The sequence below is a fragment of the Callithrix jacchus genome, chromosome 16, assembly GCF_049354715.1.
Source record: "Callithrix jacchus isolate 240 chromosome 16, calJac240_pri, whole genome shotgun sequence".
NCBI lineage: Eukaryota > Metazoa > Chordata > Mammalia > Primates > Cebidae > Callithrix > Callithrix jacchus.
This window is the reverse complement of record NC_133517.1, coordinates 622,228-647,401: the sequence shown is the minus strand read 5'-3', so window position 1 is coordinate 647,401 and position 25,174 is coordinate 622,228. Positions and strand designations below refer to the sequence as shown.

Here is a 25,174-nt window from a genome sequence, read left to right as displayed (position 1 = left end):
CCTCCCGGGTTCTAGGATTCTCCTGCGTCAGCCTCCTGAGTAGCTGGGACTACAGGCGGCCAGCCATCACACCCGGCTTTTTTTTTTTTTTTTTTTTTTTAAGTACAGACAGAGTTTCACCATGTTAGGCTGGTCTCGAACTCCTGACCTCGTGATCCACTCACCTCGGCCTCCCAAAGTGTTGGGATGCCAGGCTTAAGCCACAGTGCCAGGATGGACATACTTTAAAAGGCCAAAATTTCAAATACAGGGTAACAGGGTATGAAATGAAATACTGGAGAATGCCTGCCCAGTATTTCCTCTTAAAGGAAAAAAGGGAACAGAGGTTGCTTGAAGTCTTACATACTTACTGTTAACATTAATTCCTGACCTAGCTGTCATGTGGAAAGTATGCTGTCCAGAAGAAAACCTGGGTCCTGGCTTATTCCAAATACACAGTACTTAATTTGAGTAGTAGTATTTAATCTCTGTCTGTGTTTTAACCTGTAAAATGGATGCCCTTTATGTACTCACAGCTCTGTCACAGCTCTGTGTGAGTCACAAAAGAATTTTGCACGGATGCTATTTAACTCCAAAGTGCCGTAGGAATGAGAGCATCCCTTTTCTCTTCATATTAGTTTGACATGGAATTTGTTTCGTAGACGGAAGAAAATTATTTCAGGTATATTGATGGTGAAAATGTGCCGAGCATGGTGGGACAAATTTAGGTGAAAACAATTATAGAAGTTTAGCGAAGAACAGATGAGTCTGAAGCAAGGTGGACTGAAAAGTGCCACACAAATGCACAAACTGCAGAAACCGGTCGTATGACTTCTTACAAACCACAAAAGGACATGCTCACATAAATACGCATCAATAACAAGAAAATGCCCCGGCGTTAACTGCAAACCACGTAGAAAGCACCCTACGATCTAACTGGTGCAAATCCCTCTGCCAGCGCTCCGGTGAGTGTGCGTGCTTTAGTCACCAGTCCTTCTGCACATTAGGACGGGACAAGACCCACTTTTTATAAAACGTTTAGCAACTTGCCAAGAGACTGGCACATTTTACCTTTTTAATCGCTCGGCAAACATGTAAAGTAGTGGAGATAACCAGGCGGATGCTTAGCCCTCTTCAAAAACGAGATCCAGGAGTTTTACATGTCACCAGCCTGATGCCTAAGACTGCCCACGAGCCTGTTTGATGCTCATTCTGGATGCTGGCCTCGGACCGCGGAACAGGGCACTCTCACATCCCGAGGACGTGCTACGCTTCAATCTTAAGCTAAACTGCCAAGGTTTTACTCCCACGAAAGTTTACAACCAACGGAGAACGTGCCCTAATCCCAAATCGATCCGGTTTACTACGCCGCCCGAGGGAGGAGGGACTGGAGGAAATACAAGAGCGATCGGGTCCTAACGCCGGTGGCCGCGGGACCCGACGCCCCGGGCCCGGACACCCTCCTGGGGACGCGGGGGCGCCGGGCACGGCTCCCCAAAGGGAGGCTGCAGGGGGAGGGGAGGGAGAGGGAGAGGGGATCCCCCTCGGGACCCGGCCTCGGCCCGGCCTCCCTTCCGGCCCGCGCCGACCGCCGCGCTCACCGCGTTCTTCTTCTGCACCATCTTGTCCATCTTCTTGGCAAAGCGGACCACCTCGTCCTCCATGGCTCCGGCAGGTCTTCTCCGCGCCCAGCCCGCTGGCAAGGGGACGTGGGCGAAGCTGGAGCGCAGGACACGGCAGGAAGCGAGCCCCGGAGCGCGGCGAGCCCCACCACTGGAGGCTGCGGCCTAGGCCCTTCCTCACAAACCAAGCCCACACCGGCGGCGGCGGCGGCGGTGGTTCCTCCTCCCCAGGCAACGCCAATCGAACTCCGCGCGCGACGTGCAGGCGCTACCAATTGACTGCGGATCGCCGGAATGGGGCGAGCCCAGGTTCCCGCCAGGCGGACATAGGGGCAGGCTCCGCTTCCGGCTAGAGGGTCTCGGAAGGCGCCCGGTTTTGCAGCGCGTTCACCTCCGGCCCCGCCTCCACACAGGGCGGAGTTTCGTTCCCCGTGTTGTCTCCGGACAGCAGGGAGTTTTAGAACCCGCGGAGGCCCTAGTAGCTTGAAACAGGGACAGATTCCCAGCATGGAACTTTGGCAGGTGTTAAAGTCTGTGGGAAGCCAAGCAATTTCTCCATAGGGGACGGCTAGAGTGAAAAACGGAACCCGCGTTCCCTAAATTAAGTTACGGAGTTAGTCGTTTTAAACGTTCCTTTTTTTTGTTTTTGTTTTGAGAACGAGTCTCGCTCTGCCGCCAGGGTGGTGCAGTGACGCGATCTCGGCTCCCTGCAGCCTCCACCTCCCGGATTCAAGTGCTATAGCCCTTAAAGCAGGGACAGGTTTAGCTGTGTATTTTGAAAAAGGTGTGAGCTCTGCAAATAAAAAGCTACTTTTGTTGTTACTTTTGGTCCCCAGGAGAAATGGGAGCCCTTTTCAGAGAGCATGGGACACACGAGTCCTCTGCAGTCCTCTTGTCTGCCTCTAAGGGGGAAATGAGAGTGGGAGGCACTTTGGGAGGTGGCCAGGCACACAGCTAGGCTCCGTGCAGAGCAGAGCTGCTGTCCTGGTGGTGTGCCCCCAGTCATCTTGAGCCATGTCTGAAAGAATTAATCACATTTCATATGCAAGCATGCTCTCTGTTTGACTGTGCTGTTGTTTTTGATGAGAGCATCATTGACAATGCTTTAACCTGATAGCCCTGCCTAATTGTGTTCTGTGTAATAATGCGTGGGCTTGAGGAGGAGGCAGGGTTGGGGGAGAAGGAGGGAGAATGGACTTGTGAATTAGGGAAAGGTGTCTCTTCCTTTGGAGCATGGATGGGTTCAAAGCCCTCCTCACACTACTAAGTATTTGGCTGGACACTACCAGCTGTGTGTCTAGAATGTGTGTGTGTGTGTGTGTGTCTGTGTGTATCTGTGTGTCTGTCTCCAGGGCTATATTCTGTATAGCACAGTAAAAGCAGAGTTTATATATTTTTTCTAACAGAGTACAAATAGAGTTTGCATATTTTTATAAGGGAAGTACAATTAGAGTGTGTACGTTTTTCCTAAGAACAAAGAGTTCGTATATTTTTTATAACAGAGTACAAATAGAGTTCGATTTTTTTTTTGTTTAATTTTTTTAAATTGCATTTTAGGTTTTGGGTACATGTGCAGAACATGCAAGATACTTGCATAAGTACACACATGGCAGTGTGTTTTGCTGCCTTCCTCCCCTTCACCCACATTTGGCATTTCTCCCCAGACTATCCCTCCCCAGCTCCCCCCCCGTTGTCCCTCCCCTGTTCCCCCCAATAGACCCCAGTGTGCAGTATTCCCTTCCCTGTGTCTATGTGTTCTCATTTTTCATCACCCACCTGTGAGTGAGAATGTGCGGTATTTCATTTTCTGTTCTTGTGTCAGTTTGCTGAGAATGATATTCTCCAGATTCATCCATGTCCCTACAAAGGACACGAACTCATCATTTTTTATTGCTGCATAATATTCCATGGTGTATATGTGCCACATTTTCCCAGTCCAGTCTGTCATTGATGGGCATTTGGGTTGGTTCCAGGTCTTTGCCATTGTAAACAGTGCCTCAGTGAACATTCGTGTGCATGTGTCCTTATAGTAGAATGATTTATACTCCTTTGGATATATACCCAGTAATGGGATTGCTGGGTCAAATAGAATTTCTATTTCTAAGGCCTTGAGGAATTGCCACACTGTCTTCCACAATGGTTGAACTGATTTACACTCCCACCAACAGTGTAAAAGTGTTCCTTTTTCTCCACATCCTCTCCAGCATCTGTTGTCTCCAGATTTTTTAATGATCGCCATTCTAACTGGCGTGAGATGGTATCTCAATGTGGTTTTGATTTGCATCTCTCTAATGACCAGTGATGATGAGCATTTTTTCATGTTTGTTGGCCTCATGTATGTCTTCTTTTGTGAAGTGTCTGTTCACATCCTTTGCCAATTTTTGGATGGGCTTGTTTTTTTCCTGTAAATCTGTTTTAGTTCTTTGTAAATTCTGGATATTAGCCCTTTGTCAGATGGGTAAACTGTAAAAATTTTTTCCCATTCTGTTGGTTGCCGATTCACTCTAGTGACTGTATCTTTTGCCGTGCAGAAGCTGTGGAGCTTTATTAGGTCCCATTTGTCTATTTTGACTTTTGCTGCCAATACTTTTGGTGTTTTGGTCATGAAGTCCTTGCCTACTCCTATGTCCTCAATGGTTTTGCCTAGATTTTCTTCTAGGGTTTTTATGGTGCCAGGTCTTATGTTTAAGTCTTTAATCCATCTGGAGTTAATTTTAGTGTAAGGTGTCAGGAAGGGGTCCAGTTTCTGCTTTCTGCACATGGCTAGCCAGTTTTCCCAACACCATTTATTAAACGGGGAATCCTTTCCCCATTGCTTGTTTTTGTTGGGTTTATCAAAGATTGGATGGTTCTACATATGTTGTGTTGCCTCCGATGCCCCTGTTTTGTTCCATTGGTCTATATCTCTGTTTTGGTACCAGTACCATGCTGTTTTGATTACTGTAGCCTTGTAGTATAGTTTGAAGTCCAGTAGTGTGATGCCTCCCGCTGTGTTCTTTTTGCTTAGAATTGACTTGGCTATGCGGGCTCTCTTTTGGTTCCATATGAAGTTCATGGTGGATTTTTCCAGTTCTGTGAAGAAAGTCAATGGTAGCTTGATGGGGATAGCATCGATTCTGTAAATTACTTTGGGCAGTATAGCCGTTTTCACGCTATTGATTCTTCCTAACCATGAACATGGAATGTTTCTCCACCTGTTTGTGTCCTCTCTTATTTAGTTGAGCAGTGGTTTGTAGTTCTCCTTGAAGAGGTCCCTTACATTCCTTGTGAGTTGTATTCCTAGGTATTTTATTCTTTTTGTAGCAATTGTGAATGGCAGTTCATTCTTGATTTGGCTCTCTTTAACTCTGTTATTTGTGCATAGGAATGCTTATGATTTTTGCACATCGATTTTATATCCTGAGACTTTGCTGAAGTTGCCTATCAGTTTCAGGAGTTTTTGGGCTGAGGCGATGGGGTCTTCTAGGTATACTATCATATCATCTGCAAATAGAGACAATTTGGCTTCTACCTTTCCTATTTGAATACCCTTTATTTCTTTTTCTTGCTTGATTGCTCTGGCTAGAACGTCCAGTACTATATTGAATAGGAGTGGTGAAAGAGGGCATCCTTGTCTAGTGCCAGATTTCAAAGGGAATGCTTCCAGTTTTTGCCCATTCAGTATGATATTGGCTGTTGGTTTGTTGTAAATAGCTTTGATTACTTTGAGATATGTTCCATCAATACCGAGTTTATTGAGGGTTTTTAGCATAAAGGGCTGTTGAATTTTGTCAAAGGCCTTCTCTGCGTCAATTGAGATAATCATGTGGTTTTTGTTTTTGGTTCTGTTTATGTGGTGAATTACGTTTATAGACTTGCATATGTTGAACCAGCCTTGCATCCCTGGGATGAATCCTACTTGATCATGATGGATAAGCTTTTTGATGTGCTGTTGCAATCAGCTTGCCAGTATTTTATTGAAGATTTTAGTGTCTATGTTCATCATGGATATTGGCCTGAAGTTTTCTTTTCTTGTTGAGTCTCTGCCGGATTTTGGTATCAGGATGATGTTGGTCTCGTAAAATGATTTGGGAAGCATTCCCTCATTTTGGATTACTTGGAATAGTTTCAGAAGGAATGGGACCAGCTCCTCTTTGTGTGTCTGGTAGAATTCGGCTGTGAACCTGTCTGGACCTGGGCTTTTTTTGTGTGGTAGGCTCTTAATTGCTGCCTCTACTTCTGACCTTGTTATTGGTCTATTCATAGTTTCAGCTTCCTCCTGGTTTAGGCTTGGGAGGATGCAGGAGTCCAGTAATTTATCCATTTCTTCCAGGTTTACTAGTTTATGTGCATAGAGTTGTTTGTAATGTTCTCTGATGATGGTTTGAATTTCTGTGGAATCTGTGGTGAATTCCCCTTTATCATTTTTTATTGCATCTATTTGGTTGTTCTCTCTTTTCTTTTTTATCACTCTGGCTAGTGGTCTGTCTATTTTGTTGATCTTTTCAAAAAACCAGCTCTTGGATTTATTGATTTTTTGAAGGGTTTTTCGTGTCTCTATCTCCTTTAGTTCTGCTCTGATCTTAGTTATTTCTTGTCTTCTGCTGGGTTTTGAGTTTTTTTGATCTTGCTCCTGTAGCTCTTTCAATTTTGATGATAGGGTGTCAATTTTGGATCTTTCCACTCTTCTCATATGGGCACTTATTGCTATATATTTTCCTCTAGAGACTGCTTTAAATGTGTCCCAGAGATTCTGGTATGTTGTGTCTTTGTTCTTGTTGGTTTCGAAGAACTTCTTTATTTCTGCCTTCATTTCATTGTTTATCCAGTTAACATTCAAGAGCCAGTTGTTTAGTTTCCATGAAGCTGTGCGGTTCTGAGTTAGTTTCTGAATTCTGAGTTCTAACTTGATTGCACTATGGTCTGAGAGGCTGTTTGTTATGATTTCAGTTGTTTTGCATTTGCTGAGGAGTGCTTTACTTCCAATTATGTGGTCAATTTTAGAGTAGATGTGATGTGGTGCTGAGAAGAATGTATATTCTGAGGATTTGGGGTGGAGAGTTCTGCAAATGTCTATCAGGTTTGTTTGTTCCACGTCTGAGTTTAAGCCCTGGATATCTTGTTAATTTTCTGTCTGGTTGATCTGTCTAATATTGACAGTGGAGTGTTAAAGTCTCCCACTATTATTGTGTGGGAGTCTAAGTCTCTTTGTAGGTCATTAAGAACTTGCCTTATATATCTGGGTGCTCCCATATTGGGTCCATATATATTTCGGATCATTAGCTCTTCTTGTTGTATCGATCCTTTTATCTTTATGTAATGTCCTTCTTTGTCTCTTTTGATCTTTGTTGCTTTAAAGCCTATTTTATCAGAGATGAGAATTGAAACTCCTGCTTTTTTTTTTTTTTTTTTTTTTTTTTTTGCTCTCCATTTCCTTGGTAAATCTTTGTCCATCCCTTTATTTTGAGTCTTTCTGTATCCTTGCATGTGAGATGGGTTTCCTGGTTACAGCACACCGATGGGTTTTGGCTTTTTATCCAATTTGCCAGTCTGTGTCTTTTGATTGGTGCATTTAGTCCATTTACATTTAGGGTTAATATTGTTTTGTGTGAATTTGATACTGCCATTTTGATGCTAGCTGGCTGTTTTGCCCATTAGTTGACACAGATTCTTCATTTTATTGATGCTCTTTAGCATTTATTATGTTTTTGGAATGGCTGGTACTGGTTGTTCCTTTCTATGTGTAGTACCTCTTTCAGGAGCTCTTGTAAAGCAGGCCTGGTGGTGACAAAATCTCTCAGTACTTGCTTGTTCACAAAGGATTTTATTTTTCCTTCACTTATGAAGCTCAGTTTGGCTTGATATGAAATTCTGGGATGAAAGTTCTTTTCTTTAAGGATGTTGAATATGGGCCCCACTCTCTTCTGGCTTGTAGGGTTTCTGCTGAGAGATCTGCTGTGAGTCTGATGGGCTTCCCTTTGTGGGTAACCCAACCTTTCTCTCTGGCTGCCCTTAGCATTTTCTCCTTCATATCAACCCTGGTGAATCTGACGATTATGTGCCTTGGGGTTACTCTTCTTCCAGAATATCTTTGTGGTATTCTCTGTATTTCCTGGACTTTAATATTGATCTGTCTTGCTAGATTGGGGAAATTTCCCTGGATAATATCCTGAAGAGTATTTTCCAGCTTGGGTTCATTCTCTTTGTCATATTCTGGTACACCAATCAAACATAGGTTAGGTCTCTTCACATAGTCCCACATTTCCTTGAGACTTTGTTCATTCCTTATTGCGCGTTTTTACTCTAATGTTGGTTTCTCATTTTATTTCATTGAGTTGATCTTCGACTTCTTATATTCTTTCTTCTGCTTGGTCAATTTGGCTGTTGAAACTTGTGCATGCTTCGCGGAGTTCTCATGTTGTGTTTTTCAGCTCCTTCAATTCATTCATATTCCTCTCTAAGTTGTCCATTCTTGTTATCATTTCCTCAAATCTTTTTTCAAGGTTCTTAGTTTCTTTGCATTGTTAGAACATGTTCTTTTAGCTCATGGAAGTTTCTGTTTTTTTGTTTTTGAGACAGAGTTTCACGCTTGTAACCCAGGCTGGAGTTCAATGGCGTGATCTCAGCTCACGGCAACCTCCGCCTCCTGGGTTCAGGCAATTCTCCTGCCTCAGCCTCCTGAGTAGCTGGGATTACAAGCACGTGCCACCATGCCCTGCTAATTTTTTGTATATTTTTAGTAGAGACAGGGTTTCACCATGTTGACCAGGATGGTCTTGATCTTTTGACCTTGTGATCCACCTGCCTCGGCCTCCCAAAGTGCTGGGATTGCAGGCTTGAGCCACCGTGCCTGGCCGCTCACGGAAGTTTCTCATTACCAACCTTCTGAAGTCTGATTCCATCATTTCATCACACTAATTCTCCATCCAGCTTTGTTCCCTTGATGGTGAGCAGTTTTGGTCTTTTGTAGGAGGCGAGGTGTTTTGGTTTCAGGTGTTTTTCTCCTTTTTGCACTGGTTTCTTCCCATCTTTGTGGATTTATCCACCTGTCATCTGAGTAGTTGCTGACTTTTTGATTGGGTCCCTGAGTGGACACTCGGATTGTTGATGATGAAGTATTTTTGTTACTTAGTTTTCCTTCTAACAGTCTAGCCCCTCTGCTGTATGACTGCTGAGGTCCTCTCCAGGCCCTGCTTGTCTGGGGTACACCTGAAGCAGCTGCGGAACAGTGAGGGATGCTACCAGTTTCTTCTTCTGCTATCTTTGTCCCAGAATGATATCCGCCAAATGTCATTCTGATCAGTCCTTGTTGAGGTGACTCTGGATATACAGGGGTCAGGGAGCTGCTTGAGGAGACAGTCTATACTTTATAGGAGCTCAAGTGCTGAGCTGTGAGCTCCGTTGATCATTTAGGGCTGTTAGGCAGGTGCATTTAAGTCTGCTGCAGCAGAACTCATAAAACCCCTTTTTTTCCTCAGGTGCTCTGTCCCCGGGAGTTAGGGCTTTTTTTATGAGTATCTGTTGCACTGTCCTGCCCTGGTAGGAGGCAGTCTAGTCGCTATTTGCCTGCCAAGGCTTCACCCTGCTGCCGTCAGGTCTGCCCTGTTGCCGTGGGCTCCGCCCTGTTGGTGGAGTCTCTCTGTTATGGTGGGTTGCCTTGGCAACAGCAGGCTGCATCAGCAATGGGAGTGTACCTCAGTAGGGGCGGAATGCCTCAGTAATGGCGGACTCCCCTCCCCCACCGAGCTGCACCATCCTGGGTTCAGCTATGTCCACAGTGAAACTCTCAACCCTGAGCACTTTGAATCGCTGTTTTGTTTGTCCCTGTGGGGGTGGGACCTGCCGAGCCTGATCACCTGGCTCCCTGCCTCAGAGCTCTTTGTTTTCTTTTTTTTAAGTTGAACGGTTGACTCTCTCCCAGGTGTTTCAGTCGCCAGCTGATATGGCACCGGGATCTGTGTGATTTCCCATGCAGCAACCAACTGCACCAGCTCAAACATCGTTTCCTGGGAATCTCCTGGTCTGGCTCACTGTCCAAGTCCCATTTAATCAGATGGATATGCTAATCTGCTCTCCCAACTCTCAGATTGCCAGTTTAACAGGGCATCCAGACCAGTGCATTTTGTGGGGAGTGCTGCTGCGCTGCGGCACCAGTCGAAATGGCTGCGCCAGCCATACCAGCTGCGCTGGCGTCCCGTGTCTCTCCTACACCTGGGAATTTCCCCATTCTGTGGGCAACAAAGATCCGTCTGGAAATGCGGCTTTCACTCACCCTCTGTGTCTTCACTGAGAGCTGTAATCCTGAGTTGCTCCTCCTGTGCCATCTTCTTTTTCCCCAAAAGTTCTTTTAAGGATGTTTAATATTGGCCCCCACTCTCCTTCATTTTCTCCTTCATTTCAACCCTGGTGAATCTGATGATTATGTGCCTTGGGGTTGCTCTTCTTGTGGAATATCTTTGTGGGGTTCTCTGTATTTCCTGGACTTGAATATTGGCCTACCTTGCTAGGTTGGGGAAATTTTTCTGGATAATATCCTTAAGAGTATTTTCCAGCTTGGATTCATTCTCTTCATCACATTCAGGTACACCTATCAAACGTAGATTAGGTCTCTTAACATAGTCCCACATTTCTTGGAGACTTTGTTCATTTTTTTGTGTGTGTGCTTTTTTCTCTGATCTTGGTTTCTTGTTTTATTTCATTGAGTTGATCTTCTACCTCTGATATTCTTTCTTCTGCTTGGTCAATTCGGCTGTTGAAACTTGTGCGTGCTTTGCGAAGTTCTCGTGCTGTGTTTTTCATCTCCATCAATTCAGTTATATTCCTCTCTAAGTTGTCCATTCTTGTTATCATTTCCTCAAATGTTTTTTCAAGGTTCTTAGTTTCTTTGCATTGAGTTAGAACATGTTCTTTTAGCTCATGGAAGTTTCTCATTACCCGCCTTCTAAAGTCTGATTCCATCATTTCATCATACTCATTCTCCGTCCAGCTTTGTTTCCTTGCTGGTGAGGAGTTGTGGTCCCTTGTAGGAGGCGAGGTGTTTTGGTTTCAGGCGTTTTTCTCCTTTTTGTGCTGTTTTCTTCCCATATTTGTGGATTTATCCACCTGCCATTTGTGTAGTTGCTGATTTTCCGATTGAGTCTCTGAGTGGACGTCCAGATTATTGATGATGAAGTTATTTCTGTTGCTTAGTTTTCCTCCTAACAGTCTGGCCCCTCTGCTGTAGGACTGCTGAGGTCCTCTCCAGGCCCTCCTTGCCTGGGGGTCACCTGCAGTAGCTGCAGAATGGTAAGGGTTGCTACCAGTTTCTTCTTCTGTTATCTTTGTCCCAGAATGATGCCTGCCAAATGTCAGTCTGATCAGTCCTTTGTGAGGTGAATCTTTGGATATACGGGGGTCAGGGAGCTGCTTGAGGAGACAGTCTGTTCTTTACAGGAGCTCAAGTGCTGAGCTGTGAGCTCCATTGTTCATTTGGAGCTGCTAGGCAGGTATGTTTAGGTCTGCTGCAGCAGAACTCATAAACCCCCTTTTTTTTCCCGAGGTGCTCTGTCCCTGGGAGTTAGGGCTTTATTTATGAGTATCCATTGCATGGCTGCCTTTCTTTTTTCAGGGCTGTCCTGCTCAGCAAGGAGGCAGCCTAGTCACTTCCTGCAGAGGCTTTGCTGAGCTGCTGTGGGGTCCGTCCTGCTGCTGGCTCCGCCCTGCTGCCATGTGTATTTCCCTGCAGTCCTGTTTATATGTGTGTGGTTAGAACTGCCTTGGCAATGTTGGCCTGCCTCTGTAATGGCAGACTCTCTCTGTTATTGTGGGTTGCCTCGGCAACGGCAGGCTGTGTCAGCAATGGCAGACTACCTCCATAGGCGTGGAGTGCCTCAGTAATGGCGGACACCCCTCCCCAACAGAGCTGGGCCATCCCGGTTTTAGCTGTGATTGCCATGAAACTCTCAACCCCGAGTGTTCCCAATTGCTGTTTGTTTGTTTGTTTGTTTGTTTTTGTGGGCATGGGACCCACTGAGCCTGATCACCTGGCTCCCTGCCTGAGAGCCCTTTTTTAGAAAGTTGAATGGTTGACTCCTCCCAGGTGTTTCAGTCACCTGCTGAAAGAGTGTTGGGATCTGTGTGATTTCCCATGCGGCGACCCACTGCACTGGTTGAAACAACGTGGCTGCCCGGGAATCTCCTGGCCTGCTTTATGTTTCAGTCCCATTTAATCAGATGAATGGGCTAATCTGCCTTCCCGGATCTCCAATTGCCAGTTTAACAGGGCAACTAGACCAGTGTATTTTGTACGGAGAGCCGCTGTGCTGCAGTGCCAGCCAAAACAGCCATGCCGACTAAAACATCCACACCAGCCACCCGTGGGACTCCTCCACTTTGGAATCTCCTGGTCTGTGGGCAATAAACATCCATCTGGAAATGCAGCATCCACTCACCCTCTGTGCTTTCACTGGGAGCTGCAATCCTGAGCTGCTCCTACAGTGCCATCTTGAATTTTTATCTTGGTAATTGGTGGGAGGGTGGTGATGGACACCGTCTCATTTCCCATTCACCCCTGAGTCAGGCTCACCTTTGCTGAAGAGGGTTCTTGACTCACTTTGTGGCAGGAACTCCTAAGTTAATCAAGACTTTGGAAGAATTTCAGGCTGAACATCAAGATCTCTCAGGTTAGACCCAATGTTAAAATTTTCACTGGGCAAATTACCATTAGAGACAAGGAGCCAGAAACTGTGCTGATGGAATCTAATGTCTTATAATGTGGACTTCAATCCAGGAAAGCCCTCGTTAAGCCATTGAACCGTAAAATTGGGCCTTGGGGAGGCAGTGTACCTGCGGAAATTAGAGGTCAGGGGATTTGGATTTGATTTCCAGCCCTCTGCCAGTCATTCAGCCACTCACTTTCAAGTGACACCTTACGTGAGTCACTTTCTGTCTCTATTTCTCGATTTTTGCCCAAGGATTAATGTGGGCCTCAAGGCCTACTGGGAAACAATCCCTTTTTCAGCTCAGTGCCTGGTTTGCTGAGTATACTTGTCTATCTGGACTTTAATTCACCTATAATTTTGGATTAACTCTATTACCAGTGCTAGAAATTAACACAGAAAGTTCACAGTTGATTGACAAGAATGAGAATCAGTTCTAAAGAAGGAAAATATAACCAAATCTTTTATGACTAAAAGAAGGCTCAGCTCAAGTGAACACACCTCACTCATTCTACCTTCATCATCTGTAGCACTTAGAGACAACGTTTTCAAAACATACAGCTAACACTGTCCCTGGATGAAGTGCTATGGCACTTGAGCAAAATACACAGCTAAAACTGTCTCTGCTTTAGTGCTGCTGGGTAGGTAAATGGATGAGTAGATGTATGGAGAGATTGTTAAGAGATGTGTAGATGGGTGGGTAAATGTGTAGATGGGTAGGTAGATATGTAGATACATGGGTAGGCAGGTGGGTAGATAAGTTAGTAGATGGGTAAGTAGATGGGGTGATGGTTCCTTAGGTAGGTAGACATGCAGATATATTCGTTGGAAGATGGGTAGGTAGTAGATTAGATAAATAGGTAGATGGGGTGATGGGTAGGTAGATGAGGAGATGGGCAGGTAGATGAGAAGATGGGTAGCTTAATGGGTAGATGAATAAGTAGATGGTAGATAAGTGCATAGATGGGTAGAGGGATAGGTAGATGGTAGATATGTAGGTTGATGGGCAGACAGGTAGGTAGTTGGTAGATGGGTAGGTAGATGGACAGATTGATAGGTAAATGATAGATGGGTAGGTAGATAGGTAAATGGGTTGGTAGATGGTGGATGGGTAGGTATATAGAGAGGTTGATAGGTAGACAGTGGATGGGTAGGTAGATGGTAGATGGGTAGGTAGATGGACAGATTGATAGGTAGATGAGTAGATGGGCAGGTGGATGGGTAGGTGGGTTGGTAATTGAATGTATATGTTTTGTTAATCATTGGAGACTTCCTAATGTGCTTGTTGTATTGAAAATTTCTTCATAACTAGAGTTGCATTTCACCTACATCCATATTAAAGTGTCCACATTATGAATATTTTAATAACAATCCCATTAATTGACTTTATTTTTTTTACACTTATAAAACTTTAATACCCTTTTCCCCATTTAATTTGCCAGCCCTCAAGCCTCTTCTTTTATGGAGCTATGTGCCTGTTTTGTTTCCATGTGTTTTAGAATAAATATGCATTTGGGTCCTGCCTTCTCTTCCAAGGGCTGAGGCTTCATAATTGCACTCTCTTCCTCATGAAGCAGTGCTTTGTCAGGATACATGCCACAGTCTAACAACTGAGTAACTACAACTTAATAGGGAAAATCTATTACAAATGAGAACTGCCATAAGATCATGAGACATCCTCAGGAAGCTTCCACGGGTGGTGGAAGGTTAAGGGAGCCCACGTGTCACAAGGCGAGAGCTGGAGCAAGAGGGGGCAGGTACCAAGTTCTTTAAACTGATGGACTTTCTGATGGAGGGGAGGGCCAGGGTTTCATATACTGGGGAGCCTAAAGGCCTAGCACACCACACAAGTTAGAACTGGCAAGAAGGTGCATTTCAGAGGCACATGAGGACAATTCTCTTGGGAGCAGAACTCTTTGGCATCAAGAAGCTTCCTTGGAGAGAAGCAAGCGGCCACCGTGTGTGCAGAGAGGAGACCTCCTGCAGGCAGTGAGAGATGCCCTTTTACTGTTCAAGGTTGAATTTGATGGCTGCTTCTGTATCTATCTAGTCGGGAAACAGAAACCACCTGGTATTTCAAATGAATGTGAGGTTGAACCTGGGTGTGCTTTACATAGACACTGGAGGATGGGGAAGGCACTGGGCATGTTCTCTATCGTGGGTAACCAGTGACCCTAACTCAGCCACAGCAGCTCACATTCATCACCCACAGCTCCGTGGGCCAGCAGGAGCTACGTCCCTACTCAGGGTCTCAGAAGGACGAAATTGAGGCATGGACTGGGCTGGGCTTTACCTGCTGTTTAAAGAGCCTGGTACCTGCCCCCACTTGCTCCGGCTCTTGCCCTGTGATGCAAGGGCTCCCTTCACCTTCCACCACCCACAGAAGTTTCCTGAGGCCTCACCAGGATCCAGGCTTCCTGTGCAGCCTGCAGTGCTGTGAGCCAGTTAAACCTCTTTTCCTTTCTTTTTCTTTTTTTTTTTTTTGTTGTTGAGATGGAGTCTTACTCTATCACCCAGGCTGCAGTGCAGTGGCCTGATCTCGGCTCACTGCAACCTCTGCCCACCAGGTTCAGGTGATTCTCCTACCTCAGCCTCCCGAGTTGCTGGGACTACAGGCACTCACCACCACGCCTGGCTAATTTCTTTTTGTCTTTTCAGTAGAGACAGGATTTCACCATATTAGCCAGGATGGTCTCCATCTCCTGAACTTGTGATCTTCCCGCGTGGGCCTTCCAAAGTGCTGGGATTGCAGGCATGAGCCACTGCACCTAGACTTAAACCTCCTTTTTTTTTACACTTTACCCTCCCTTAGGTGTCCTTTTAATGTGAAAATGGACTGGCACAGGCCTTCTGGGCACCACAGATGAACCAAAGCCGAACCCAAGCCAGACCTCATGGTGGGTGTGGGCCAGGCAGGTGGGGCTGGAGCAGAGGGTGCAGGGTGGGAGCACGTCCAGGAGCAAGAAGGTCATCTGGCACCCTGGGGTTGCTGTGGCACTGGTGGATGCCCGTGGCTTCCTGAGGGCCGTTACATAAGGATCATGCACAGCAGCTCACAGATGCACCAAGAGGCCTGAGGGAATTTGCATAGGCACCAGGACACTGTGGACAAAGTAGTTTCAGATGATCCTTCTCAGGAAAATGTCACTTCAGCAGTTTGCAGCATCCATGGGTCCATGTTACACCCCCAACCCATTTTCCAGACCTCACTGAAGGTGAGAGTGTTTGTGTGATCTGAACTAGGAAGTGTGGGTTACATGAGCATGTGTGTGTGTGTTCATGTGAGTGTGTGGCTGTGGAGGGAAGTTCATGCCAAGTTAGCTGGTCTTTAATGTCAGGACGCACAGGGTCAGTCGCTCACCTGTTACCCACCCCACACAGGCTTTGCTGAGACAGGTGGCTAACCTCATTTATAAAACAACAAGAAAAGAGGAGGCAGCGCCCTGCTCGTCTCAGTTGTTGTTCTCTTTGGTGGTGACGGTGACCAGCTGCTTGGCAGCCCTGGTGATGTTGTACGCACACTGGATGACTTGCTGTGTGACCAGCTGGACATCTGTGGGTGAACCTGGGTCCGTCGGGAGGGTCTTCTTGCATTCTGACTGCAGTCGGTAGGCACTGGATGTCAGTGAATGAAGGGAAGTCCTCACCATGTCACACTTGGGTTTTTTGGGAAACAATGCTGCCATTTCTGTAACAGCTACGTGTATCTTCTCTGAGCAGAGAATGTAACTCATTATCCTCTTTGATTCTGAATAAGAAAAGCAGCTTCCTGGCAATCTTAAAAATATAAAGTGCACTTATTTTAGTGGACCGGTGTTGCTAACATGGTGAAACCCCATCTGTACTAAAAATGAATAAAAATAAAAAAAAATAGCTAGGTGTTAGTGGCATGCACCTGTAATCCCAGCTACTCAGGAGGCTGAGACAGGAGAACCTCTTGAGCCTGGGAGGCAGAAGTTGAGGTTGGCCAACATCGTGACACTGCACTGCAGTGTGGGCGACAGAGTGAGACCCTGTCTCAGGAAAAACAGAAACAAAAATGTTCACATGTGAATGTGTCAGGTCAAACATATTTCAAATCGTACCCATACCAATGCATATGTGAACTTACACTGCATCTTGGTAACCTTCTCAAAAGCTCCAGAAGACACGGCTCAGAGGCTCTGCTGTTTATTTGTAGTTGTATTTATGTAATAGGCTTAATTTTATTTTGTATTTATATGTACATAGTAGAGTTATTAAATATTCATAAAATATATATCTCTAATATACATTTCAAAAGAAATGAATCTGTGACAAAATATTTTAAAATCACTTGTATTTTATTAGTGGGGCACAATCCTTTTGTTTTCACAAAAACTATTACATTTTGTGAATGTAATGATGAGGGGGACTGTGATTGAAATAGAGGGAAAATAATAATCCAATAGTAAGATCTTGGTCATCTTCCTCTACTTGGTTGGGCCCCAGTTTTACTGTCTAAACTCATTATCTCCTGAGCACCAAGTAACCTGGTCCAAAACCCTTCCAGAGTCTTCTGACTCCTTCCAGGTTGTTCCATTCTGTCACCCCACATCATAAAGTTCATCAATGAGTCAAATGCATTCCCCTTCCACTGTATCTCTCCCAAGCCCTGTTTCCCTCCATTACCTGTCTAACCATCCACTCACAAAACGACATTGCTGAACTGCCAAGGCATAGCTGGGGAGCGGGTTGGCCAGGGTGGCCAGTGCAGGTGTGGTCCTGCAGGATGGTGGCACTACCAGCATTGTGGTTACACCAGTCCCACTGCACTCCTGGGTGCCCTGCAGTGGTGGCCCAGCCAGCTGAGCAGCCACAGGGGCCTCCCTCAGAGGCCACCTTCCCATGTTCTCTCTGGTAAATGTACCTGGTTGCCATCTCTCCTAGGGTCTGGCCCTGGGAGGTGCCTCTCAGGTATTTTCCAAGTCCTCCCTTTTGGAGACAAGGAATGGTTTCCGCATGCATGAGTGGTTGGGGAAAACGCCCCAGGCCAGGAAAAGCCAGTGCAGGTGGACCAGGAAGGAGGATGTCTGGCAGCCGGTGGTGTGCCTTCCCCCCTGTAGTTAAGCAGATTCCTCCCAGAGACGTCTGGAATGGCTGTTGGGTGTCACCTGGCTGCCACATCTTTTTGTTGTTGTTGTTTTTTGAGGTGGGGGGGCACATTCTGCTCACTGCAACCTCCTCTCCCAGGATCAAGCAATCCTTCCACCTAGGTGGGACTACAGGCGCATGCCACCAAGCCTGACTAATTATAATAGTTCATTTTTTGTGGAGACTGGTCCTCGCTATATTGCCCAGGCTGGTCTTCAACTCCTAGGCTCAAGTGATCCACCAGCCTCACCCTCCCAAAGTGCTGGAATTACACATATGCACCTCTTTACCTGTGCTTGGCAGCCACTTCTATAGCCTCTTGTAAGTTTCGCCAGTGGCCATACCAGGTGAGCTGCGGTTTTTATATTTATTGTGGGATCTGAGTTGCAAGGTGGTAAAATCTTCATGTTTGTGCAATAATCATCATCGTTGTTGTTGTTATTATTAAAACCTTTACTGTTGTTGTTAGTTCTTATTAAACCACTAAACCTTGTCCTCCGAAACTATCCACTTGATTGAAAATGACAAAGGAGGGATTCCTGTCTGCAGAAATTTCAAAAGCCACCAAGGAACAGGGGAATTGCCAGCTCCAGCCCCAGAGGCTGAGACCCACAACCTGCAGCAACCAGCCCAGAAAGCCAGACCACAACCTCTGCAGCCATCAGCCCCAGGCAGTTAGGAGCTAATCAGGGACAGACAGCTTCCCTCATTTCTAATTCCTCTTCCACCTTACACCCAGCTGAGGAATGTCAAATATGTTTCTGTAATCAATCACCTAGGATGCTGTCTTCCAGTCAGTCCCCTCCAGATTTCTCAGCCACACCTGGAATCAGGCCGTGCCACCTTTTTGCATCATGAAGTCTCCCCAGTCCTCTCGGCCTTTGAGTCCCCCCACCCATAGACAAGCGGTGGCCGACACCCTTGCTAGAGGAAACGCTGAATAACTCATGCTTTATGCAATCTTCTTTTGGTGGTCCTCACTGATCTCTAACAAAGGTTAGCAGTGCCTGAACCAAACAGAGCATGCAGAATAGTATATGCTTCTCATGTTCACTTTTTTATTGAGACAGGCTCTGGCTCTGTCACCCAGGCTGGGGAGGTGAGATATCCAGAATACATAGCCTTTAATGCACATGGCCTTACCTTTAAGGTACATGTCTAGCTTCTTTCACTTAGAATTAGGTTTCTGAGACTCATCTGTGTTTTGTCATGAGTCAGAGCTTCATTTGCCTTATAATCTCACTTTCTAAGCCATCCAGAATGTTTCCTGGTGTACTGAAAATTGGTTTTCCTAACTGAGAGAAAATACCCATTAAATAAGATTTACATTTTAGTCCATTTTTGAGCTTACATGTCAGTAGCATTAAGTGCTGCCCACCTCCCCAGACCCAACCTGCCCCACACAGCCTGAGTCACCAGGGTGCCCAGCGGTGCCAGCCAAGCAAAGCTAACCTGCCTCCAAAGATTTGAAGCCACCCATTCACTGAGCCCTGAGTCCAGCCCCCAAGAATAGCCTAAAGGAGAGTTCCTGAAGGAGAGAGACAGACGGGGCGGGGTGGGGGAGGCTGAGGAGTGGCAGCACCCCCAGAGGAGGTGCCCATGTGTGGCAGGCAGTGCCCAGTGACTGGTGTTATATGAAGGGCCTCAGGAAGTGCACAGAGTCCCTTGAGGCTGTTCCCCTTTGAGTCTCACCAGATCATGGGGGAGGGAAGATTAGCCCCTACCTTGTGTTTATTTAGAGGTTTGGGGCTTTCTTCTATTGATTTTCCTTATATTCTCTCTAGGGTGACACCAATCATGCTTTTGAAAGCATCTCACTGTTTCATGGCAATAGCGGGGATGAGTGTGACAAAGGGGACCTCAGCGTTTCATGGCAGTAGCGGGGATGAGTGTGACAAAGGGGACCTCAGTGTTTCATGGTAATAGCGGGGATGATTGTGACAAAGGGGACCTCACTGTTTCATGATAATAGCAGGAATGAGTGTGGCAAAGGGGACTGAGCCTTTGCTAATCTTGCTGAAAGACACTGCCCTGATCTCCAACACAGATACAAGAGGACCCCTACATCCTGGGAATCACCAACTGCCATTCCCGGACTCCCCAGTACATTCTTAGAAGGCAGCCTATAAGGTTGGGCTCCCTCGGGGCAGTGTGGCCACAGGCTGCTCTCTTGTCCCACTCACCCCCACCAAAACCTCCAGTTCACCACAGTCTCCACCCTGCACTGTGTGCCTTCCTCAGAAAGCACCACTCCAGGCCTGAGGTCACAGTCCCTTGGTGTTACAGAGAAGAAAGTTTTCCTAATGGGGAAGCTGTGACCAAGAGACCAACTTTCTGCTGGCACAGTAATTGTCCTTGAGCTGGGCAGAAAAAGAGGGCTTGTTAGTCACTGGAGGGTCTCCAGGACATGGCATCAAAGTCTCCTGTGTCCTTTCTGCTGCTGTCATGCTTGAACCTTGCTGGGAATGTCGTTGGCCCCTGTGGTGTGTCTTCATTCCATTTTCCCCTTTCGGTGTGAACTGAGGACTTTTTCTGGAAGCAGCTAATTGTCCCAAGGAAGTGCAGCTACACAGGTCTGGGGCTTGGCCCCAGCTCCATCTGAGGAGGGGGAAGAACCTGTGGGGCTGGGGTGGAGGGGCAGCCCCACGGGTCCTTGGAGAGCTCCGTGCTGAGTTCTACTGCAAGAAGAGAGAGAGCACTCTGGCTGTCAAGGACAGGAAGAAACCTATAGGACCCATATTTCAAAGCACTCTTCCATCTGTGTCCTATCCTGACCTGACCACACTTTGCTTTGGAGAGCAGAGGAGACTGCATGCATTCAGCAGAGAGGGTACCTCAAGAGACCTGGCACGCCTTGGTGAGGCTGCCTACCTGGGGAGGAACCCAGACCCAGGTGCTCTTGGCTGCAGCTGACCTCCCAGCTTGTGCATGTTCAGTTCTCTCCCACCACACTTGCCATTCCAGACCCTGGAGTGCAGCCAGCTAGCCTACGCAGATGGGTCCCTGCCCATGGGCCCTCTGCCTCCTGCCAGCCGGCCACCGCTCTGCACCTTGGATCTTGCATCCCCCTGCCATGGACAGTGAGCCAGCCCAGCAGTATTGTGCTGTGCTAACCAGAACCAGGAGGCCTGGGCCTGTGATCGTTGACCACCTCACATGGTCAGAGGACTGTGAAAGAAATGGGTGCAGAGGCTGAGAGTGGTGGATGCAGCTATAATCCCGGTGCTTTGAGAAGCCAAGGCAGGAGGATTCCTTCAGCCCAGGAGTTTGAGACAAGACTGGGAAACATAGTGAGATCCTGCATATACAAAAACATGCAAAACTTAATTATGCAGTTCGAGTTACTCAGGGGCTGAGGCAGCAGGATTGCTTGAGCCCAGGGGGCTGAGGCTGCTCTCCAGCCTGGGTGACAAGGCGAGATCCTGTCCCAAAAACCAAAACCAAACCCCCTAAACAAAAGAAACAAAAGCAGAAAACAAAAAATAAAGAAATGAGTAATGAGTGATGGACCAGCTCTGTCATCATTGGGCTGGCGTGTTAACTGATTGGTCGGGTCCTGCACAGTTTCTCTAGTCTATGCCCCTTGGTTCAGTCTGTGCATCCGGCAGTTCACTGATAGGACCCACACTCAGCCTCCTGCCTCCCGTGCCCACTTCCCAGCCAGAGCCACTGTGGAAAGTCCCACAGAGGGCGGTCCCAGAACCTGCTTCCTCCCAGATATCTGATCAGCAGGACCATTTTGCCTGAGACATCCATTTCATCTCCATCCTGAAAAGCCTTCATCTTTTAACAGGTTTCACTGGAAGGAGGTTCAGGTTGTAGGCTTTTATGAGCTCCTAAATTTTCGGGAGAGAGAAACTCTGGCCCGCTTGCAGTGACAAGATTGCACGTGGAGAAGGTGGGTGTCCCAGTCCTGGGAACAGAGTTCCCAGTGGAACTACAAGGAAAGTACATGGAAAGTCCACCAGGTGGCGCCTGACACCCGGCGCAAACACCCGCTATGGAACTCGGGGGAAAGTACATGGAAAGTCCACCAGGTGGCGTCCGACTCACGGAGCAAATGCCCGCGACTGAACTCCGAGGAAAGTGCATGGAAAATCCACCAGGTGGCGCCCGACACCCAGCGCGAATGCCCACGGGTGGATCTGGATCCCAGGAGGCTGATGAGCACCCTATGCCCATCCACTCCCAGTCCCCCGGGATCACGTTGTTGATTTGGGGTGTGCAGAGGGCATCCAGCACCCATTGGGGGCATCAACCTCAGAGCTCTTGGTGACCACAGCCAGGCACAGGTGCAGCCCTGGCAGGAGGAGACTGGGAACATTTTTACATGCGGCCCCTGTGACCTCTGTGCCCCACTGGTGATGGCTGCCAGGAGGGGACAAACTCCCCTCGGACTCCAGGGCCATGTCGGCCAGTCTGAGCTCTGAAGAAAACGGGACCTTTCGTGAAGGCGGAAGCCTGAGGAGCCCCTCCAGGACCTCCCAAGGGCCACATCACTAGTCCCGGGCTCCCAGAAACTGTGGATCCAAGCCACTGAAACCACAGACGTTCTCATAGAAAACACGGATGAGACAGTTTCCATCCCACTGTTTCGTAGTGGAGGTCTTGTCAATTGTCAAAGCCCTAAGAAATCACTGATCATCAGTCATCAAGGATTGATGATCCGCCCAAAACGCATAACAGCCAAACAGCATGACAAAGTCACATTACAGTAAACAGGTGTGGGGCACATTTCCGCAAATATTCTTGTTTGGAGAATGTTGATTTCAGGCAGGCACTGTGGCTCACAACAACAACCCCAGAGCTCCTGAAGGCTGAGGCAGGAGGAGCCACTGAAGCCAGAAATTAAAGACCAGCCTGGGCAACATAGAGAAAACCAATTATATAAAAAACGTGTACCGATTTCAGTGTTATTTTCTACGATTAGGTTAAGGTCTATTCCTGCTGACAGTAGACCCTGAACATGGCCCTGATCATCCCATTGGTCTCTCTTGGGACCATCCTGAACCTCCTCATGCCACCCTGGCAGAATTTCCAAGGGTTAGGGTCATGGTCAAGGTCAGGGTCAGGGTTATGCTTAGGGTTAGGGTTAGGGTGAGGGGTTAGGGTTAGGGTTAGGGTTAGGGTTAGGGTTAGGGTGAGGGGTTAGGGTTAGGGTTAGGGGTTAGGGTTAGGGTTAGGGTGAGAACTTAGGTTGGGCTCGGCGGCTCATGCCTGTAATTCTAGCACTTTGGATGGCCAAGGCAAGCAGATCGTGAGGTCGCAGGTTCGAGACTGGCCTTGAATGACACAGTGCAACCCGCTCCCTATAAAAATACATAAAAACAGAAATAAATAAAAAAGCTGAGCAGGGCATGGCATGTGCTCACTTCGGCAGCACCTACACTAAAATTGGGATGACACAGAAGGTCAGTGTGGCCGCCGTGCAAGGATGACATGCAAAGGTGTGCAGTGTTCCGTAATTTTTATGCCATTGTGGCTGTTAAATCAAATACAGATAGGTCTGAGGTACAAAAAACAAGAAGTTCGCTGGACATGGTGGTGTGGACACCTGCCAGCCCAGCTACTTGGGAGGCTGCAGCAGGACAATCACTTGAACTAAAGAGGCAGATGTTGCAATAAGCCAAGATTGCACTCCAGCCTGGGTGACAAGAGGGAAACACAACATCATACAGAAAGGCGGGGTGGGGGGGGAAGTTATCCGGCACCTCGTTTTTTACAATTGTATACACTGCTCTGTCTGATTTCTTTTCTTTTTCTTTTTCTCTTTTTTTTTAAATGAGATGGGTTTTCAATGGGATTCCCAGGCTGACCTTGAACTTGTGACCTCAGATGACCCGCCCACCTCGGCCTCCCAAAGTGCTAGGATTGCTGGCGTGAGTCACAGCGCCCGTCCCAGTCTCTCGGATTTGTTCTTTAACAATAAAGTTGGCCAGCCGGGCACGGTGTCTCATGTGAGCCTGTCATCCAAGCTCTGTGAAGACCAAGGCGGGTGGATCATGCGAGGTTGCAGGTTGGAGATGGGCCCGAGCAATGTGGTGAAACCCCCGTCTTTAAAACATAAACAAAACTTGGGTTGGGCTCGGTGGCTCACGCCAATAACCCCAGCACTTTGGAAGGCCGAAGTGAGCAGATCGTGAGGTCAGAGGTTCGAGACTGGCCTTGAACGACACAGCGCACCCTGCTTCCTATGAAAAACATAAAAACAGAAAAAAATAAAAAAGCTGAGCCTGGCATGGCATGTGCTCGCTTCGGCAGCACCTACACTAAAATTGGGATGATACACAGAAGGGAGGCGTGGCTGCCATGCAGTGATGACACGCCAAGGTGTAAAGCGCTCCATATTTTTTTGTTTTTGCCTTTGTGGCTGTTTGGTAGAAAACAAATAAAGATAGATTTGTGGTACAAAAGAAAAAAAGAACGGAAATTTAGCTATACGTGGTGGTGTGGACACCTGCAACCCAAGCTACCTGGGGGGCTGCGGTAGGACAATAGCTTGAACCAAGGAGGCATATGTTGCAATAAGTCAAGATCGGACCATTGCACTCTAGCCTGGGTGACAAGAGGGAAACACTAGCTCATAAAGAAAGGCGGGGCGGGGATTGGAGTCATCCAGCACCTCGTTTTTTACAATTGTAAGAAGTGATCTGTCTGACTTCCTTTCTTTCTCTTTTTTAAAATAAGGTGGGTTTTGACCGGGATGCCCAGGCTGAACTTGAACTCGTGACCTCAGGTGACCCACCCACCTTGGCCTAACAAAGAGCTAGGATTGCTGGCGTGAGTCACAGTGCCTGGCCCAGTCTCTGTGATTTCTTTTGTAACAATAAAGTCTGCCGGCCAGGCACTGTGGCTGACATGAGCCTGTCATTCAAGCACGTTGAAGACCAAGGCCGACGGATCACTGGAAGCTGCAGGTTCAGTTCAAGAGCAGTCTGACCATCATGGTGATACCCGGTCTTTAAAAAGGAAAAAAAACTTGGATTGTGCTTGGTGGCTCATGCCTGTAATTCCAGTACTTTGGAAGGCCAAGGTGAGCGGATCGTGAGGTCACAGGTTTGAGACTGGCCTTGAACAATGCAGCGCAACCCGCTCCCTATAAAAAGCATAAAAACAGAAAAAGCAAAACAGCTGAGCCGGGCATAACATGTGCTGGCTTCGGCAGCACCTATACAAAAATTGGGACGATACACAGAAGGCCGGCATGGCCGCCGCCCAAGAATGACACGCAAAGGTGTGCAGCATTCCGTATTTTTTCTTTTTGCCGTTGTGGCTGTTTCGTATAAATCAAATAGAGATAGATTTGAGGTAAATAAAAAAAATTATACTCACAGAAAGTTAGCTGGACATGGTGGCCTGGACACCTGCAACGTCTGGTCCTGGGGACTCTGGGGCAGGACAATTGCTTGAACTGAGGAGGCAGATGTTGCAATAAACCAAGATCCCACCGTTGCACTCCAGCCTGGGTGACAAGAGGGGAACACTGCATTAAAAAGAAAGGCAGGGCGGGGGTGGAGTCATCTGGCACCTCGTTTTTCACTATTGTACACACTAGTCTGTCTACTATTTTTCCTTTTTCTCTTTTTTTAAATGAGGTGGGTTTTCACCTGGGATGCCCAGGCTGACCTCCAACTCGTGACCTCAGGTGACCTGCCCACCTTGGCTTCCCAAAGTGCTAGGATTCCTGGCCTGAGTCACAGCGCCTGGCCCAGTCCCTCGGATTTCTTTTTTAACAATAAAGTCGGCCGGCCAGGAACGGTGGCTCACGTGAGCCTCTCATCCAAG

The 25,174-nt window shown here is 47.2% G+C and overlaps 1 protein-coding gene and 2 non-coding genes across 8 annotated transcripts in view; 2 read left to right on the top strand and 1 right to left on the bottom strand.

Moving 5' to 3' along the window:
- The window catches only part of TCEA1 (transcription elongation factor A1), a 58,245-nt gene extending 56,458 nt beyond the window's left edge, over window positions 1-1,787 (bottom strand). For 4 of the 6 annotated variants that reach the window (XM_035276455.2, XM_002758897.5, XM_035276456.3 and 1 more), the window contains exon 1: window positions 1,581-1,787. In XM_035276455.2, coding sequence (XP_035132346.1) covers window positions 1,581-1,643 — 63 coding nt within the window. In that variant the 5' untranslated portion in view covers window positions 1,644-1,787. Of the gene's footprint in view, window positions 1-1,050 lie in introns of all 6 variants that reach the window. The other 2 variants (XM_035276457.3, XM_078352450.1) reach the window with 1 other exon arrangement.
- A 20,966-nt stretch (window positions 1,788-22,753) lies between these two features.
- Window positions 22,754-22,858, top strand: LOC118148682 (U6 spliceosomal RNA). Its single transcript, XR_004735601.1, has one exon. It is a non-coding gene; the product is annotated as a U6 spliceosomal RNA (small nuclear RNA).
- Window positions 22,859-24,538: 1,680 nt separating this feature from the next.
- Window positions 24,539-24,645, top strand: LOC118148676 (U6 spliceosomal RNA). The gene has a single exon (XR_004735595.1). It is a non-coding gene; the product is annotated as a U6 spliceosomal RNA (small nuclear RNA).
- The last annotated feature ends 529 nt before the right edge of the window (window positions 24,646-25,174 follow it).